The 19,359-nt window shown below is 44.6% G+C and overlaps 4 protein-coding genes across 6 annotated transcripts in view; 3 read left to right on the top strand and 1 right to left on the bottom strand.

Annotated features, from left to right (window-relative positions):
- Positions 1-19,359, top strand: part of LOC113139796 (low affinity immunoglobulin gamma Fc region receptor II-like) — a 113,254-nt gene that overhangs the window by 12,191 nt on the left and 81,704 nt on the right. The gene's annotated exons all lie outside the window — the stretch shown is intronic.
- Positions 1-19,359, top strand: part of LOC113140240 (Fc receptor-like A) — a 32,210-nt gene that overhangs the window by 7,321 nt on the left and 5,530 nt on the right. Inside the window, exon 2 of the mRNA XM_026324039.2 lies at positions 19,078-19,282. The gene's annotated coding sequence lies outside the window, so the exon portion shown is untranslated. The remainder of the gene's footprint in view (positions 1-19,077; positions 19,283-19,359) is intronic.
- Positions 731-4,065, bottom strand: LOC113140131 (butyrophilin subfamily 1 member A1-like). The gene is made up of 4 exons (XM_026323871.2): positions 3,862-4,065; positions 2,517-2,846; positions 1,940-2,287; positions 731-1,720 (listed from the first exon to the last, which is right to left on the bottom strand). Exons 1-4 carry the CDS (start codon positions 3,932-3,934, stop codon positions 1,557-1,559), a joined length of 915 nt encoding a protein of 304 aa, XP_026179656.1. The 5' UTR covers positions 3,935-4,065; the 3' UTR covers positions 731-1,556.
- LOC113139843 (high affinity immunoglobulin gamma Fc receptor I-like) lies at positions 4,666-6,858 on the top strand. 2 transcript variants are annotated; one of them, XM_026323456.1, is made up of 6 exons: positions 4,666-4,711; positions 5,104-5,139; positions 5,582-5,845; positions 5,925-6,167; positions 6,243-6,437; positions 6,617-6,858. In XM_026323456.1, exons 1-6 carry the CDS (start codon positions 4,681-4,683, stop codon positions 6,625-6,627), a joined length of 780 nt encoding a protein of 259 aa, XP_026179241.1. In that variant the 5' UTR covers positions 4,666-4,680; the 3' UTR covers positions 6,628-6,858. The 2 variants fall into 2 exon arrangements, with proteins under 2 accessions (XP_026179241.1, XP_026179232.1); XM_026323447.1 differs by having other exon boundaries at positions 6,564-6,858.

Here is a 19,359-nt window from a genome sequence, read left to right as displayed (position 1 = left end):
GAATGATGCTGTTAGAACGGTTGGTGATGGTTTAGCTCACAGTGACTGATGTGAGGAATAAAAGATAAAAACCTTCCTCCTGCCTGCTCAGGAAACACGGAGCCTGTTGTTTCTAATTAGAACATGACGTCCAGAGAAATCCCCCACACTGTTTCACTTTCCCTTCTGTCATTTAGAAGCTTCGACCAGTTGAACCAGTTTGAGTGTTTGTCCTGAGGCGGCAGCAGGAAACAGAACCAACAGTGTCAGGATGGTTTGATCCACAGCAGCTCAACACTTTGTCTCCACATTTGAGATTCAAAACAGCCTCTTATCCTGCTGCAGCTGCTCACAGCATTAAAGGAACTCTGCACGGTTCCTCGTGTGTGAGCACAGGTCTTCATAGGTCCTCACTTCTCCTACTCTCCTCGCTGACCCTGAACGTCTCTGCACTGGAACCCATGAGGGACAAACTGCACGACTTTGATTCTGAGCAAAAACTCACTGCAAAGTTTGTCTGAGGCTCAAATGCAGCTTCTGTTGAGTCCGGATCTTCTGAGGCCGTGGTGCGTTTAGGACAAACTGGTACTTTCTGTTCCCTGAAGAACAAACCTACTTCTTTGCTGAGCACAAACTACAAGTAGATCCAATCCCTCTGTCCCAGCTGAGTCCAGTACAAATGTTCCACCAGTTACTGGGTCACTACTGGACCAGAAAAAGCTGGATCACACAGAAAGACCCAGAGTCAGAGCTGAGTCCAGTCAGACTTTATTAAAGAAAAGCTTTACAGACCATATCAGGCTGAAACTGAAGCTGCTCACATCAGATTCAAACATAAAGGACAGATTTAAAATAAAACATGGATTAAACAGACTGAAGTTTTCAACAGGTCATAGTTTGGACTTTAGACCAGCTGCTGGAATAAACAGCTCAGGACCTGCAGCAACATGTTCAGTCAACAGCTTTTAGGATCAAACCACATGGACCTGCATCATGAATAAAAACTGAATTTAGAAATAAAAACATTATTTACAGAGTTTCCATCTTCATGTTGCGGTGAGCAGCTCCTTCAGTGGAAGACTGTTACACTCTCCATGTAGGAAGGAGCGGTACCGCAGGTCTTTCATTCCCACCGCTGTTAGATTATACAACCAATCTATCTAACAAACTCAACTGTGCACATAGAGGTTTTCATGTTAGCTTATCTTTTGTAGTTTATTTATTTTAGACATATGTATATGTACATTCTTATTTGTAAAATGTTTAATCTATACACACATTTTGCAGACTTTTTGTTTTTCATTCTTTGAACCACTGTTTTCCTGTGGTAACAATTGAATTTCCCCACTGTGGGATCAATAAAGAATTATCTTATGTTAACACAACAGAAGCTTCAGAGCTTTGAAGTTAGAAAATGAAGCAGCTGAAACAAACAGTGAGTCTGACTCAGGAACATGCGTCTCATGTTAGTTCACGTCACAGTTGAGATAAATACATATATTGATGTGTCTGCAGACTGAAGTCAGGTATGGAAGTCATATTTGCGGTTCGCATGTTTGATTTGGCTCCCTCTGCATTTACCCGGACTTGGGACCGGCACACGAAGACACTGGATTGTACCCCCCTGTGGTTGCATTTTGACTGGATCGTTTTCTATAGAACATAAAACCAACAGCAGCAGCAACAAGAAGCAAAATACCAACAACTGTCAGACCCACAGCCAGTCCAACAGGTCCATGACCTGCAGGAGAGAACAGGAGTGAGGTGTCAGGTAGGTGATGACTGAAGAACAGAACAAACTCCTGTCAGACATTATCTCCTGCACTTTGACCACATCACTCATCCAGCTGTTTTCTACAAAGTCTCATCAACAACATCTGGAGAAAACACAAACATCTGGTCTCACATCAACAACCAGGAAGCAGCTTCAGCTCTGCTGCTCAGACAAACACACACTCACCTGCTGAGACTCTCAGGTGGAAGGTGCTGATGGGTTCAGGTGCTCTCTTCTTGCGCTTTGTTTGACCCTGAATGACACGACACTCGTATGTCCCAGTGTCAGTAAACGTCACATTCTTCAGAGTCACAGACACGTCTCCATCCTTCATCTGTGAGTCCTTCAGCTCCACCCGCTCCTTAAAAGATGGATGCTGGTTTATCCGATCAAACCTCCCGTCCCTGTACACAAAGACATAGTCTGGATCCAGATCAGGTCTGGTCCACTGTAGAGCTAAGATCTCTGAGCTGCTGGGAGCTCGACCTGGCAGAGTGACAGAGTCTCCAGGTTCAGCTGTGATGGTTCTCTGATCTGAAGAACAGAGGAACAGACAGAGAGCAGAGGTTAGAGGGTCCAGGTGTAACTTCCACAGCAGCCAATCAGAGTGAGGGGCTGTCAGAGAGGGGACACTGGTCTCTGCTGAACTGGGTCAGACGGGACAGCAGGGACTGGATCTGGATCTGCTTCATTCAGTCTGACCTGATCAAAACCAACCAGGAAGAAACTGCAAGTCACCCTCACCTGGTCTCTATAAACTCACCTGGATATTCCACCTTCAGGCTGATGTTGTTGATGAGCTTTGGTTTGTTTCCGTTGGTTCCAACGTAACATTCATATGATCCAGTGTCGCTGATCCTGACGTTCTTCAGAATCACAGAAAAGTCTCCGTCCTTCATCTCTGGATCTCTCAGCTCCACTCGACCACGAAAAGCTTCATGTTGCCTGTTTTCATCAAGGCGACCATCTTTGTAGATGAATACGAAATCCTCTGACTGCAGGTCTGGTCTGACCCACCTGAACATTACAATCTCAGCGTCTGTGGGACCCTGACACTGAAGGACGACGTCTTCTCCAGGTTTTACTGTTTTCTCTTTTGGGCATCAACAACAAAAGAAACACAACAAGAGAAAACAGGAAGAAGAAATCAGTAAGACAGGAAATACTTTAATATTCAAACAGCTCAAAGTGTCGACCCTGATGTTTGTTCAGAAACTGTTCATCACAGAACATCCAGTGATCTGAAATAACAACAGAGATGATGCTGTAACAGAAAAACTCCAACATGCTCCAAAGACCTGGATCCTCAGTTTATCTGTTGTGGGGAAAGTTTAGAGACGTCACATGACCAGCCGACTCCTTTATAAATGAGATTCCATCAGCTGCTCTGTACAGTCACAGGTGCTGATGTCTGTGTCCTGGACCCACTTGGTATTGGACCAGAACCAGATTCTGTGGTATGACCCAGGTCTACCATCACACTGTGTATATTAAATGTGGGCCTGGACAGTTTGGTTGTTATTCAGACACCAACATTAAACGTATGGACAGTGATGGTCAGAGTCAGAAACTGCTCATTACACAAACAAACTGATAAAACAATCCAGTTTTTGTAAAACAGGTCACGGACTCTGGACTATGACAACAGGAACCATCCTCCATTACAGCTCGAGTAAACGACATGAACTCCGCCTTTAGAGGAGGAAGAGAAGAACAACAACGCCGCCATGACATGACCATGACTCAGGGCCCCCACTCTGAATAAAACCTCAGTAAGACCAGAAGTCTGTTAGTTTTCAGAAAATATTTGACATTTAACAGGATTCAGGTTTTCTCCTCAGAGAAACTTCTGAAAATGTGTTTTCTTTGCGTCTAATTATCGACTGTTGGAAAGAGGAAATGAAGACACGTCTCTGCTCCGTTGCAGACACACGGACAAAGTCTGAACCATCGATAAACAGTTGATAATGATTTATACCAGATTGTTCTGGAACTCCAGTCATTGAGCCCAGACCTGAACCTGTTTCACTGGAACTGGTTTCTTTCAGCTCAGTAACTAACAACACAACAACAGTCAATAAGGTGGTGCATTCACTGACCCAGCTTACCTCCATAGACAGGACCCAGCACCAAGGATCCGATCAGACCCACAGAAACCATCCATGTCAGACAGGTAGACATCCAGTCTGTTGTTTAGTTATCGCTGATACCTGGACAGAAAAATAACAACATGCAGCTGAAAGTCACAGAGACCAGATCCTGTCAGACTGGCTGACTTCCTGAGCTGCAGTTTGACTTGATGTGGTTTGTTTACGTCACACCCAAACCACCGTGACAGAGGAGTCACGTGATTTACAATGAAACAACAGAGATTCCAGGAAACAGCTGAGCTGAACAGGCTCTGATGATGATGATGATGATGGTGATGATGGTGATGATGATGATGATGATGATGATGATGGTGATGATGGTGATGATGATGATGATGATGATGATGATGATGATGATGGGACGTTATAAAGTCACTGAGCCACATATGACCCATCACACACACAGTTTCCTTGGGCCTGTGTGTCTATAGATGTTTATTGCAGTGCAGTCTGCTTCAGTCAGCTCAGGGTGTGAACTCATGTCCATGTGGTCCAGGGACAGGAAACCTGAAGGATCTGAACCAGGACCACACTTTGCTGCTGCAGTGATCTCTGCTGTCCTCAGCTGGTTTCCCTGCAGGCACATGCACAACAGAGAACAGAGTTCTGGGGGACTGTTGACAGCTCTCAGCTTCATCGTCACCACACAAAACCTTTTCTTCGAATCATAAACGTGTCTCATAGTCGACTCAAACCACATCAACCACACAGGAAGGCTCAGCCTTTAACTGGGACACCGACCTGATCTGAGATCAGAGCTCATGTTACCTACTGAGGATGGAGGCCACGTCTCTGCTCCGTCTGCTCTGTGAGTAACTCTCTGTGTTTGTGTCTCATAACTTCAGATAGTTCAGATTCCACCACAACACGACTGGAGTCCTGATGTTTAGTTTCTTCTCTGTCTCTTTTCCTCTGCACAACATTTTTATGTTTCTGTTCTAGTTTGTTTGTCTCCTCAGTTTGTCTGGTGTCACTTGTTGATCACACACTGACAGCTGCTGTACCAGAGTCAGCTCCAATTGACTGAACTCTGCTGCTGTTCTTCTGGACCAGTGGGGTCTGGGATATAAATGTTCATGAGACAATGAGACTTCAGGCATCAGACCAAACCAGCATGGCTGTGTTCCCTCTCCAGTGATGGTCCAGTTGTCTCTGCTCCATGTTAAACCTCCCACTGACCTGACTCTCATTTCTCTGCAGCTGTGACGTCTCTGCTGAGCTGCACAACAGACCAAGGTCAGTGAGCTTCTTCTGCTGTCCCAGTCTGACTCTCTGGTTCTGTCCAAGATCCCCTGAGAGCCCAGTTAGTGTGGAGTTACTCTGGAGGAGGCTGCATGTCTCAGAGCACTTACTGGTTCCCAGGCAGAACACTCCTCACCTCTGATAGAACCTGCAGGAGAACCTCCCATAGAACACATGGCAGAGGACTAGACAGAGATTACCCATCATTCAAAGCAACATACAGTAGATGTTCCATGTAGTCCTCACAATGTAAAGTATATCAACCTGCCAATGAGTCAGACACAGTTTATATTAGTACTGACAGAGTCCAGGAGACCCATTAAGGCCACGACAGTCTGCAGCCAACCAGGAAAACCCACTGATCAGTTTTTGTAAAAGTGTTTGAGCTGCAGGTCATTAAAGGTTTAGTTGGACTGAAACTGTGTCTGCACCACAGCTCGTCTGACTCTGAGTCCCAGCAGCTCCCAGTTTTTTAAAGACGACTTTGTGTCTCTGAGCTGTGAGGAGGACGACAGCTCTGCTGGATGGACCCTGAGAAGGAACACAACCAGAGAAACCAGGACTCAGTGTGGAGCTGACTGGGGAACCTCAGCTGGTTCTTCCTGTAAGATCAACTACGTCTTGCCCTGGTACAGTGGAGTTTACTGGTGTGAGTCCAGAGAGGGAGCAACCAGTCAGAGCATCAACATCACTGTCAGTGGTAAGATGAGCCTGTGGAGTTAGTATTGATGAAGCTGTGTGGAAATGGATGAAATGCTGTAGTTTGTCTCTGTGTTGAGGTGGAGCAGTGATCCTGCAGAGTCCTGTCCTCCCTGTGATGGAGGGAGAAAACATCACCCTGATCTGTAGAACCCAGACATCCTCCGACCTCCCAGCCGATTTCTATAAACACGGCTCCCTCATCATCGATCGGCCTACGGGTCACGTGACCATCCTCCATGTTTCCAAGGCCGATGAAGGCGTCTACAGGTGTAACATCAGGGGCCATGGAGAGTCTCCACCCAGCTGGATCTCTGTCACAGGTCAGCAGCTTCACTTTGATTGACACTCTGATTTCAGCCACATGTTCACCTGATCAGGTGGGCTTCTGTCTGCAGAAAAACCTACAACAACAGCCCCACCCACCACTTCAGCCCCGCCCCCTGAACCAACTACGGCCTCCTCTGCAGCCTCGCCCCCAAACTCCGCCCCCCTCCAGCAGGTGTTCACAGTGGTCCGTTACCTGGTGGTGTTCTGTCCCTACGTCATCTCCACTGTCCTCATGGTGTCTCTGTATCGACACAGACCCACAGGTAACACTCTGAATCAATCAATCAATCAATCAATCAATCAATCAATCAATACCAGTTGTCTCTGACTCTTCTTGTGTCCAATGTTGATAAATTCTCCATTTTCTTTCTCACCTGCTCTGACTGTGGGAAATCACCTGTCTGTCTCCATGGTGATGACCCCGCCCACCCATGCTGAGCAGGGATTGGATGATGACCATGATGACGTCACCACAGAGCATCAGTTCTGATTGGCTCTCTGGTCAGAACCTGTTTGAGCCTCAGTGTGTTTTGGACCTCAGCTGTCCATCCATACAGGACATTTGATTGGGAACCTCTGTCTCGTCCTCAGGCCTGTTGTTGAAGGAGATGATGGAGGTGCAGCAGCAGCAGCAGCTGAAAGAGACAATAAAAATATTAATAAAATGTAGCTGGTGTATTGAAAGTGTTCAGGTCAGTGGCCTTTGTTCTGGTTCTGATAGGCCTGTTGGTTCTTGCTTTATTGGTGGAGTTTGGTCCTGAGAGGCCTGATCTGGTCAGCGCTGTGTTTTCAGCTCCTCAGACTGACCTTGAACACAACTAACAGGGTCACAGTTCAGACCCTGCATGTCAAAGCTGAAGCAGCAGCCTCCTCTCACTGCATGTTCTGCTGTAGGTGATGATTCTGTGTAAAATGGTGTGACAGTGTTGCAGCACGTTGGCTCCAGTGAGCAGCTCTGTGGTCGTCCACTTTCCTGTTTCTGTTCAGTTCCCTCCACCTCTGGTTGGTCTCACTGTGTTTCAGCAGAGGTGTGAAGAACAAACAAATACTTAAACCCTGCTGCCATTTATGAAGTAGTACTGCATCTCTTCATATCTGTACCTGAGAAATAACTTCATGTTCCTGTAGCAGCATGAGTCATGTGACCTCCATGTGCTCCCTGTGCAGACAGAGATCCAGCTCCAGTCTACTCTATAGTGGTACTACTGCTGCTACTACTACTGCAGTATTCTCAGTGTACTGTGCCAACATTAGTAGTACTAACAGTAGTAGGGTAGTACTGCATCTCTTTATATCTGTACCTGATAATTAACTTCATGTTCCTCTATAGTGGTACTACTGCTGCTACTACTACTGCAGTATTATCAGTGTATCTTGCCAACATTAGTAGTACTGACAGTAGTAGGGTAGTACTGCAGTATTTGTTCCTGAAAGAAACCAGAGCATCATCTGAAAAATAAACCATGACCCGTCTGAACAGGGACACAGAATCCAGGTCTCTGTCAAACTGTGTGATCACAGTGTTCTGATCAGTTATTGATCGTGGAGCTGAACACATCATGTATGCAGTCAGACAACAGCACCACCTGCTGGATCCTCTCTGACATGGTGAACATGACACTGAGCAGGAAGTTCATTTTGAACATGGACCCAGAAACTGATGGTTGGATTTCATGGGAATGAATAACAAGTAGACCCAGTCTGGATCTTTATGGATCCTTATCTTCCCGACCTCATTGTGTTCACCATGAGCTCCTCCCTATGTTTCTATATTCACTATTTAAATCACACTCAGATTGTTTTTGAAGTTAAAGGTTAAAGGTCAAAGTATCTGTCCAGCAGAAAGCAGAGTCACTCTGGAAACATCAGAATCAGTTTTATTGCCAAATATGTTTGTGTGTACAGGGAATTTGTTTTGGTGTCATAAGCTTCCAGTTCACTGAGACAACAACAACAACACTCAGGCATTAAAAAGAAAAATGAGACTAATAATAAAATACACATATGTAAATATAAATAGACAAAAAATAAACAGTATGTACAGTTGTGCTATAGATGATAAAATGGAATAGAATATAAAGAGATGCAGGGATGTACTAGGATGGAGGTGGTAACAAATAAGGTTAAATTAGGTCATTGTACATTTCTATTGAATAATGGGGGGAACATTTAACTGTTCATAAGGTGGATTGTCTGGGGGAAGAAACTGTTCTTGTGCCTGGCTGTCCTGGTATATGGGACTCTGTAGTGCTGGCCAGATGGCAAAAGTTCGAAAAGGGGGCGACTTGGATGTGAAGCATCCATAGTGATTTTCTGAGCCCTTTTCCTCACTCTGGTTGTTTACAGGTCTTGAAGGGTGGCAGGGGAGCTCCAATAATCCTCTCAGCAGTCCGAACCGTTCTCTGTAATCTTGGTGCCTACTTTTGTAGCTGAGCTAAACCAGACACAGAACGGACTCGATGATGGCAGAGTAGAACTGTTTCAGCAGCTCCTTACTGCCACCAGCTGAGCTGGAGTGTGAAGCAGCAGGTCCAGAGTCCCCAAATTAAAATCTAGAGCCAGAGTTTGGTTTGTCCCTTCTGGGCTACTGTAGAAACATGAAGCTGCAACATGGCTGCCTCCATGAAAGGAGACCCGCTCCTCATGTAGATTTAAAAGGCTCATTCTAAGATTAAGAAAATGCAACGGTTGGTATGTTTCAAAATTTACAGTTTTGCAGCTTCAACATCAGATTGGAGGAAAAATTCATCTGAATTTGTGTTTTGATTTTCTCTCCTTTGCAGCTGCAGCAGTGAAATGATGTTGGTGGTTCAGGATGAATGAAGTCAGAGAGAAGCAGGTACTTACTACACTTTACTGCTCCATGAGTACTTTTACTTTACTGCTCAATGAGTACTTTTACTTTACTGCTCAATGAGTACTTTTACTTTACTGCTCAAAAGTACTTTTACTTTACTGTTCAATCAGTACTTTTACTTTACTGCTCAATAAGTACTTTTACTTTACTGCTCAATGAGTACTTTTACTTTACTGCCCAATGAGTACTTTTAGTTTACTGCTCAATAAGTACTCTTACTTTACTGTTCAATTAGTACTTTTACTTTACTGCTCAATGTGTACTTTTACTTTACTGTTCAATGAGTACTATTACGTTACTGCTCAATGAGTACTTTTTCTTTACTGCTCAATGTGTACTTTTACTTTACTGTTCAATGAGTACTATTACGTTACTGCTCAATGAGTACTTTTTCTTTACTGCTCAATAAGTACTATTACTTTACTGTTCAATAAGTACTTTTACTCTTGACCTAATAAGTATTTTTCCTTTAGACACAATAAGTACTTTTACTTAAGTTTTTCTTTAAGACTGTGTTTTTTACATTAATGTACTTTTACCTCAGTAAACCTATTCCAGCAGGGGGCGCTGCTGAACCAGAGTAACCAGTGACCTTTGACCTGAGCATCCTGCAGCGTTTCTTCCCCTGGGACATTTTGGTTCCACCTGTGTGTCTGCACATAAACACCAGTGATGAGACTTGAGGCTTTAATTTTTCTCCCACACAGACTCCTTCAGACTCACCTGTCCACATCCACACAGGTGAGTCTGGTGTCTGTTTGGTTCAGGAGGACTTTGTGTGTCTGTTTGGTTCATGAGGACTTTGTGTGTCTGTTGGGTTCATGAGGACTTTGTGTCTCTGTTGGGTTCATGAGGACTTTGTGTGTCTGTTTGCTTCATGAAGACTTTGTGTGTCTGGTTCATGAGGACTTTGTGTGTCTGGTTCATGAGGACTTTGTGTGTCTGTTTGGTTCATGAGGACTTTGTGTGTCTGTTGGTTCATGAGGACTTTGTGTGTCTGTTTGGTTCAAGAGGACTTTGTGTCTCTGTTGGGTTCATGACGACTTTGTGTGTCTGTTTGCTTTATGAAGACTTTGTGTGTCTGGTTCATGAGGACTTTGTGTGTCTGTTTGGTTCACGAGGACTTTGTGTGTCTGTTTGGTTCATTAGGACTTTGTGTGTCTGTTGGGTTCATGAGGACTTTGTGTGTCTGTTTGGTTCATTAGGACTTTGTGTGTCTGTTTCGTTCATGAGGACTTTGTGTGTCTGGTTCATGAGGACTTTGTGTGTCTGGTTCATGAGGACTTTGTGTGTCTGTTTGGTTCAAGAGGACTTTGTGTGTCTGTTTGCTTCATGAGGACTTTGTGTGCCTTTTTGGTTCATGAGGACCTTGTGTGTCTGTTTGCTTCATGAGGACTTTGTGTGTCTGTTTGGTTCATGAGGACTTTGTGTGTCTGTTTGGTTCAAGAAGGCTTTGTGTCTCTGTTGGGTTCATGAGGACTTTGTGTGTCTGTTTGCTTCATGAGGACTTTGTGTGTCTGGCTCATGAGGACTTTGTGTGTCTGGCTCATGAGGACTTTGTGTGTCTGTTTGGTTCACGAGGACTTTGTGTGTCTGTTTGGTTCACGAGGACTTTGTGTGTCTGTGGGTTTTTGGCAGTGAAGCTCCTAACGGAAAATAACAGCTTGTGGTCTCAAACTTCCCCTTCAGCTGCTTCCCCTCAGGCCTGGAGATTAGAAACTGCTCTTTCTTCACATCCTCTCAGGTGGACTGCATGGGTTTGGGTTTTTAATTGAAGAAACAACCAACACAGAAATATGGGAAGTGTACGTGGTACCAGCTCCGACCAAAGGGCTGGATGATGAGTCCAGCTCACTTCTCTTCAAGAGAGGAGAGAGAAGCAGCTGAACATGCTGAGAGGATTTAGTGCTGACTCCACCCACAGCCTGGACTTTCTCTCTGCTAGAAAGTTGTTCTGTTCCACTAAAACCTGACTCTCAAGACCAGGTCAAGACTAAGGTCAGTGAACGCCTCCTGTCTCTGCTTCTGTCTGAGTTTGGGTTTTAGGATGATAAAAAATCCACATCAGGGTTTTTTTTCTGTGATAAGAAATTAGTTTATGTGAAATATGTCAAATAAACAAAGCAGAGACAGGTGTGGATATGCAACGTTCCTCACATCAACATCTCAATGACTCAGTGTTTCTACTTCTCACAGACCAGATTACAGCCAGTTCACCTTCAGCTGAACGAACCAGACGACAGAGGACTCAGTGTGGACCAGACTGGGGAACATCAGCTGGTTCTTCCTGTAACATCAGCCTTTCCTTCCCATCAGACAGTGGAGTTTACTGGTGTGAGTCCAGAGAGGGAGCAACCAGTCAGAGCATCAACATCACTGTCAGTGGTAAGATGAGCCTGTGGAGTTAGTATTGATGAAGCTGTGTGGAAATGGATGAAATGCTGTAGTTTGTCTCTGTGTTGAGGTGGAGCAGTGATCCTGCAGAGTCCTGTCCTCCCTGTGATGGAGGGACATGATGTCACTCTTGAGGCTTTTAATTTGAAGGGCTGGCTGAATGGTTCAGTCCTGAAATGAGGAGCTCACAGAGACTGATATGAGGAATAATGTTTGTTCTTCTGCACAGTTTGTGAGGAGATGCTGGTTTTATTCTGCTGCAGCTGCTCACAAACATCTGTGTGCAGAATCAAAAGCTTCTCTGGACCCATGAGGTCAGACTTTAGTTTGTCTTTGCAGGAACAAAGTGACAGCCTGAAGTTTTCATGCTGCACAACAGAGTTTAGACAAAGATGAACCAAAGAGTCTGATCAGAAATCACTGATCAGGACCGTTATCAAAGATCCTCTTGGAGATCCTCACTCTGTCCCAAATCCAGACCACTAGAGGGGACTTCCCACGATGCACCTCTCCTGTTACTGTGTTAATTATTTAACTGATCGGAGCCTGGATGTTCATCCATTTGGTTGAACGTTAACAAAAAACGTAACAGTTCAATGAAAACACTCATCACATGTGTTCACCTGTTGTTCTGGGCTCCATGAGGAAAAGCTGAATCAGACAGAGACACAGAGTCAGAGCTGAGTCCAGTCAGGCTTTATTAAAGAAAAGCTTTACAGACATAGTCTCATATATAGACAGAATTATTAGCAGAAATGGATTTTAGTGTCATAAACATGTCGTGAATTCTCCCACTGTGAATCCACTGTACACCGTGATGAGCCAGGACATGGATCAGAACCTCAGAACCTTCCTGAAGTCCAGGTCAGTGCAGGAGGTCCTATCCATTACCCAACAATGATCAGGCTGGACCTTCATCCCGTGGAAACGTCAGTATATTAAAGCCAGAGTAACATAATGAAGCTGAAACCAGCTGCTGAGACAGTTAGTGAGTCTGACACAGGAACATGGGACTTAGACGACAAACACAAACAACATGAAAACACACACACACTGTGCTGCTGCCAGTCTTCTTGGATAAACCACCTGATCAACACACCATGTTGATGTGTCTGCAGACTGAAGTCAAGTGTCTGGGCTGACTGTGTTGGACTGGTCCCTGACAGCAGCAGGACCAGAACCCAACTGGTCTGACCCAGTTCACTTTGGGTTCATTGGTCTTCGTTCAGGACGTGGGTTTGGATTCTGGTCTGTGGGTCTGCATCGTTTTCTATAGAACATAAAACCAACAACAGCAGCAACAAGAAGCAAAATACCAACAACTGTCAGACCCACAGCCAGTCCAACATGTCCATGACCTGCAGGAGAGAACAGGTGTGAGGTGTCAGGTAGGTGATGACTGAAGAACAGAACAAACTCCTGTCAGACATTATCTCCTGCACTTTGACCACATCACTCATCCAGCTGTTTTCTACAAAGTCTCATCAACAACATCTGGAGAAAACACAAACATCTGGTCTCACATCAACAACCAGGAAGCAGCTTCAGCTCTGCTGCTCAGACAAACACACACTCACCTGCTGGAACTACTCTCAGGTGGATGGTGCTGATTGGCTCAGTCTTTAAAACACCTCTCTTCCTGCGCTTTGTTTGACTCTGTAAGACACGACACTCGTATGTCCCAGTGTCAGTAAACGTCACATCCTTCAGAGTCACAGACACGTCTCCATCCTTCATCTGTGAGTCCTTCAGCTCTACCCGCTCCTTAAAAGATGGATGCTGGTTTATCCCATCAAATCTTCGATCTCGGTAAAAATAGACATAGTCTGGATCCAGATCAGGTCTGGTCCACTGTAGAGCTAAGATCTCTGTGCTGCTGGGAGCTCGACCTGGCAGAGTGACGTTCTGTCCAGGTTCAGCTGTGATGGTTCTCTGACCTGAAGAACAGAGGAACAGACAGAGAGCAGCCTAAATCCAAAGAAATGTGTTTACAGCCTGAGCAAAGATGATGAAGTTATTCCTGATGTGTGTTCCTCCAAAGTGGGACTGTGGTTGGACAGGAAGGATTCAGATCAGCCTGGAACGTTCCAACACAGTGCCCAGCTGTTCCTCACACAGGAACCTATCTGACTGTTAGACCCATCGGTTTTCTATGGCAGTGGGCCTGGCTACAGTTGGAGGTCGGCCCCCTCATCATCCAAGACTGGCCCAGACCACATCCATGTGACCCTCATGTGCTGTTGGGGATGTTTTCATCCACCAAGGGTCATTTTTCACTGTGAATGTGGCCACAACTTTACTGTAGATATAAATAATAATGAACATATTTCAATATAAAAGGGATTTATCTGAAATATTTTCACAGCACTTTATTTTAGCGGATGTTTTCATCCCGAACGTAACCAAAGGGTAGTGTTTTCCAACAGCACAAAGGCCTGAGGATAAACTGGACTCACCCTCAGAGACACAGACCAGGAGACAAAGACTCAGCAGGGACACAGTTTCTTTAACCCCCATTTTCTCTTCTGTCGTCTGAAAGTTGTTTATCGGTGATATTTCTCAAACTGTGGCTCATATGATTAATAATATCTACAGGAAAGACCAACCGGACACGCCTCGTCCGTCAGCCTTCGGTAACACGGGCTGTGTCTGAATGTCCACCCTAGTCCCGGACCCCTCAGTCACTATATAGTCCACTATATAGACTGCTGTACTATATAGACTGCTGTACTATATAGACTGGACTCAAATATCTAAGTTTCGGACCTGTACCCACTACTTTTTCTCTGTCGCAGATTATGACGTAACACGGGCTGCTGGCGTGTGTAGACGTCACTTCCGGTTCCTTCCTTGTTTTTTTCTTTTCTTTTAATAATTTAGTGGTAAAAATTAATTTATCTCTCCCCGAATGTTTTTCTAAAAGGTGTAACTTAAACGTCTGTTCATAATTTTCACGGACCATTACAGGGACCGACTCTAGGGGAGCTGTTCTGTGGTCTGAGCTGGTTCCAATGGCAACAAACCTCCTGATGTTTATATCAGTCCAATATTCAGAATCACGTAATATTCATAGCATTAACCGTGGTTATATAGTTGTGTCTGCCTTATAGTCTGGTCTCCAGACACCATCTAGTTTAGGTCTCTGTTGGTCCCACAAACACTAGTCTGGTTTCCATCGCCTTGTTTTTATGCACATTTTGAAGTTTCACATCAAAAATGATGGAAACACCAAATTTAAAGAAAAAAACTTAATTCATCAAAAATGTTTCCATCTGGCTTGAAGTGTTTTTGGTTTATGCGACTAATGGAAGATGGAAACACATTTGTCAAAGTTCTGACGTAGAGCGTTACGCTGGCGTCGTCTTCCCCATGTGTGCTGGCTCAGGGTCATAACGAACTTCCTGCCAGTGCCCGTCCTTATAAACGAGTCTAGTTCTAATTCACATTCACAGTTACCAGACTGTCTGTGAAATCCTGCTTAGTGTGACATCACATTGTGAGTTTGAATACAATAACATGCATTTATATAGAGGCCACAAACCACCAGGACCACAGATAGCACGGCACGGACCTCAGACCATTGAGAGACCAGACAGGCCACGAGGTCGGGCTGAGCCCCTTTAGCAGGCTGAGTGTTGTAACCAGTGCTAGTCCTAGTCTTTATAGTGGTCTCTAACACAGACTGGGCCTGATTATTGGTAATGAGAGCTTCAAACATGGGCCCCATGCTCTGACAGTGTTTGTAATGAAAGACACAGGTGTTGTTGTCACAGGGATTCATTTATAGCAAATACACAGCTGGGCATGGACGTCAGAACAGGTCTGAGACCAACACAGGACTTACCTGGCATGGCTGAATGATACCACATTCAGAGCATCTTCAGACTTTGGTGTTCTCCAGTCAGAAGGAGTCCTTATCCAACCTGTGCTTCCTGTTCTCTAATAACCTTAGGTCTGTTTCCACTGCTCCATAGAGCCATGGAGGAATCATGGAGGAGGAAGTCCCAATAAACCGAATGGGTCCGACACATGGGTTCCTAATAAAAAGGGTCCGACACAGGGGTTCCTAATAAACCAACTGGGTCCGACAGAGGAGGTCCTAATAAACCGAGTAGGGTCCGACACAGGGGTTCCTGATAAACCGACTGGGTCCGACACTGGGGTTCCTGATAAACCGAGTGGGTCCGACACAGGGGTTCCTGATAAACCGACTGGGTCCGACACTGGGGTTCCTGATAAACCGACTGGGTCCGACACAGGGGTTCCTAATTAACCGACTGGGTCCGACACTGGGGTTCCTAATTAACCGACTGGGTCCGACACAAGGATTCCTGATAAACCGACTGGGTCCGACACTGGGGTTCCTGATAAACCGACTGGGTCCGACACAGGGGTTCCTGATAAACCGACTGGGTCCGACACTGGGGTTCCTGATAAACCGACTGGGTCCGACACAGGGGTTCCTAATTAACCGACTGGGTCCGACACTGGGGTTCCTAATTAACCGACTGGGTCCGACACAGGGATTCCTGATAAACCGACTGGGTCTGACACTGGGGTTCCTAATAAACTGACTGGGTCCGACACAGGGTTTCTTAATATAATAGACTACAGAACAGTCTCTAAGCAAACAGCTCCCTCTGCTGGACTCATTAATCCAGATCCAGCTGACTTCTGTCCTCAGCACAGTGTTTGTTATTTACAACAGCTGAACAATATGTTGTTTACATCAGAGCAAACTTGACCATCAGCTGAAACCGTCTGGGCAAAGGGACTTTGAGAAACCAGCTGGACAAAGTAGTTCACATCTGATTGGATCATTTGGACTGAACATTTGAAGACTCAGATGATGTTAAAACAAGAATTATATCGACAGTTTCAGGCTCATTCACTACAACGTCTGTTTGTTTGGCATCTCTCCTCATTTCCTCTGTGTGATCCACTGTTCATGGTATAAAGTCCTGCAGCTGCTGGGACCCTGTGGAAACAGCCCTTCACCCCTGGTTATATGTGCACGTCTCTATATGGCTGTGTTTAAGGTGGACCTGTATTTAAGTTGGACCTGTATTCAGTGTGGACCTTAGAGGTGGATGTTAGAGACATAGGCGGAAACATGGTGTTTGTACCCGGAGAAGAGAAAAGGCCTGAGACACACAGGCACAGGAGTCACAGACTCCTCATTCAGGTCAGGTTTCTGCAGATATTTTAACTAAATTCAGACCAAAAGAAGCGTTTTCAGTTTCTCACTTTCTAAATGTCTGAACAGTAAAATTAGTGAATGTGTCATTTTTTAAATTGATTTTCATTAATATTTCTGCTTCTTTTTAGAGAAACCAACCACTGCACCTCCACCCACCTCTACAACCAATTCCTCGTCCACTTCTCCTCCTCGTCTTTTTCTCTATGTGGTGTCAACTGTACCATCAGTCTGTGGTCTGGTTCTGCTGGTGTTACTGGTTGTACTGGTGGGATGTGTTCAGAGGAAACCCAAAGGTTAGTGCCCTGGTTTTGTTTTTCAGAATAATAAATTATAAAATGATGAAAGTTCAGCTCAACATGGTTTAAGTTCAACGTCTGAAGAGTTTCATTCATTAAATGTCAGTGATTGTTCCCATTGGTCCATTTCAGCCAATGAAGCGGGAGGTGGTGATGACATCACACATGACGTCACATACAGTGATGTCATCATATTAAATCAGAATCGTCGCCAACAGCAGCCAATCAAACGGAGCAGAGGTACTGATGTTGTCTGAGGTCACACCTGGTTTAAGGTTCAGGTTAGACCCAGTTTTATCAAACTTTATTATAAATATTTAAATATTTTTTACACCAATAGAGACAACGACAAAATAAAGTAAAGGCTCATGGGAAACTAAAAGACAGCAGATGTTGAAAACATTCCAGATGTTGTGGTGCTGTGACTCTACACATCACTACTTAGGCCTGGTTAAACAGAAAATGCAGGTTTTATGCAAAATACCTTATTTTCCAAAGCTATAACAGTAGGTTAATGCTTATATAATATTTAAACTGAACTTACAATCTGTAATTAGTTTCTATAGAAATTAAATCTTTATATAAAACTTTATTATTTTACACATAAAATGATCAAATCACATCAAGTACTGGGGGACTGGAAGGCAGCACAAATCTGTTTTTAATTATATTCATATGGAAATATTCACATTTACACATTTACAGACCAAACTATAAACCCAGTGTGTCAGCAGGTTTGTTTAGAGGTGATACATCAATTTAAGTTCAAGTGAAAATAAAATCATCAGGGAAAAGACTTGGGCTGCACAAAACAAAAGAACAGCACAAATTTAGTCTCATGGAAATGTAAAAGAAACTGATGATGGCTGATAAATAACATTTTCTCCTTCTTAATGTACATATCTTTAATAAAATCTTCTTTTTACCTCACATGATCTAAGTTACCAGGACAACAGAGTAAGACACAGTCAGATATTCTACTTTATATTTTAACAACAATACGAAGGTGTGTAGTACTGCAGAGTATAAAAAGAGACTAAAGATACTCAGCGCTGTGTTTTCAGCTCCTCAGACTGACCTTGAACACAACTAACAGGGTCACAGTTCAGACCCTGCATGTCAAAGCTGAAGCAGCAGCCTCCTCTCACTGCATGTTCTGCTGTAGGTGATGATTCTGTGTAAAATGGTGTGACAGTGTTGCAGCACGTTGGCTCCAGTGAGCAGCTCTGTGGTCGTCCACTTTCCTGTTTCTGTTCAGTTCCCTCCACCTCTGGTTGGTCTCACTGTGTTTCAGCAGAGGTGTGAAGAACAAACAAATACTTAAACCCTGCTGCCATTTATGAAGTAGTACTGCATCTCTTTATATCTGTACCTGAGAAATAACTTCATGTTCCTGTAGCAGCATGAGTCATGTGACCTCCATGTGCTCCCTGTGCAGACAGAGATCCAGCTCCAGTCTACTCAGCAGTGAGAACTGAAGACGTCACTTATGGCCAAATCGTCATCGGACCAAACAGGAGCAGAGGTAACTGTGGACAGAGCCAGGCTAACACTTTCCCCCTGCTCCCAGTCTTTATGCTAAGCTAAGCTAACTGCATCCTGACTCCAGCTCTGGACTTCACACACACATGAGACTGGTTTTCATTGTGTCCCCTCAGGTCTGAAACTAAAACTACTGTTTTTCCCAGAAATGTTGGGCTGTTCATTTGGAGAAGAACAGGAGCATAAAAATGTCAGTCAGCTGAAGTTTGGCCTTAAAGACCTTGGCATCATTCCTGAGGAGAGTCTGGACCTGTACAGGTTTCTGTCTGCTCAGATCTAATTAGAGCAGGAATGTTCTTTAAAGGCTCAGTGTGAATGTGACGATACCAAACGTGCTGTGCCATGAGAACAGAGGTCACTCTGACAGTCGTCTGGTTTCCATCCACCTGAAGCTCAAATTGGAACCAAAGTCAGAGAAAATCATCAAAACCAAATGTGGATCATTCAGGTCTTAATGTGCACGTTGAACAGGTGGATAGTGGCTCAGTCCAGCCTTCACAGTGATGTGTGCAGTGAGTAGGGACTGGAGTCTGGACAGTTCACTGGAATCCAGTTTGTTAAAGGAGCCTCTGGCCCATAGACCAGACCCAGATACACAGAACACATGAATGAAGGTGAGGACTGTCGCCCTGGCACTCCAGTCCAGGAGTCCAGTTCAGCCGTCACATTAAAGTGGTAAATACCAGTCTGCCTGAGGTTCTACGGATCACGTTTCTACTCTAGACTGGGGCAAAGAAATTCATCCAGCTGTTTTCTACCTTCATCCCAACGTTCCCCTGCTGCCTCCTCACCAGCACCTACATAGACCTGAAACTACAGGTACTGGTGAAGTCCCACTGGTTAACAGCAGCTTACTTCTTATAGTAACAGCTGTTATGGTTGCTGGAAGATATTTA

Source organism: Mastacembelus armatus, chromosome 18 (genome assembly GCF_900324485.2).
Source record: "Mastacembelus armatus chromosome 18, fMasArm1.2, whole genome shotgun sequence".
NCBI lineage: Eukaryota > Metazoa > Chordata > Actinopteri > Synbranchiformes > Mastacembelidae > Mastacembelus > Mastacembelus armatus.
This window is presented reverse-complemented; position numbering and strand designations above follow the sequence as displayed.

Bases quoted from the DNA above. Each gene is read 5' to 3' on its own strand.
- LOC113140131 (XM_026323871.2), bottom strand. From the start codon at position 3,934: ATGTCTACCTGTCTGACATGGATGGTTTCTGTGGGTCTGATCGGATCC. The intron at 2,847-3,861 runs GTAAGCTGGGTC...GATGCCCAAAAG, and splicing joins GCTGGGTCCTGTCTATGGAG to AGAAAACAGTAAAACCTGGA. The intron at 1,721-1,939 runs GTGAGTGTGTGT...TCTCTCCTGCAG, and splicing joins CCACCTGAGAGTCTCAGCAG to GTCATGGACCTGTTGGACTG.
- LOC113139843 (XM_026323447.1), top strand. From the start codon at position 4,681: ATGGAGGCCACGTCTCTGCTCCGTCTGCTCT. The intron at 4,712-5,103 runs GTGAGTAACTCT...ATTTCTCTGCAG, and splicing joins GTCTCTGCTCCGTCTGCTCT to CTGTGACGTCTCTGCTGAGC. The intron at 5,140-5,581 runs GTCAGTGAGCTT...TCTGCACCACAG, and splicing joins GAGCTGCACAACAGACCAAG to CTCGTCTGACTCTGAGTCCC.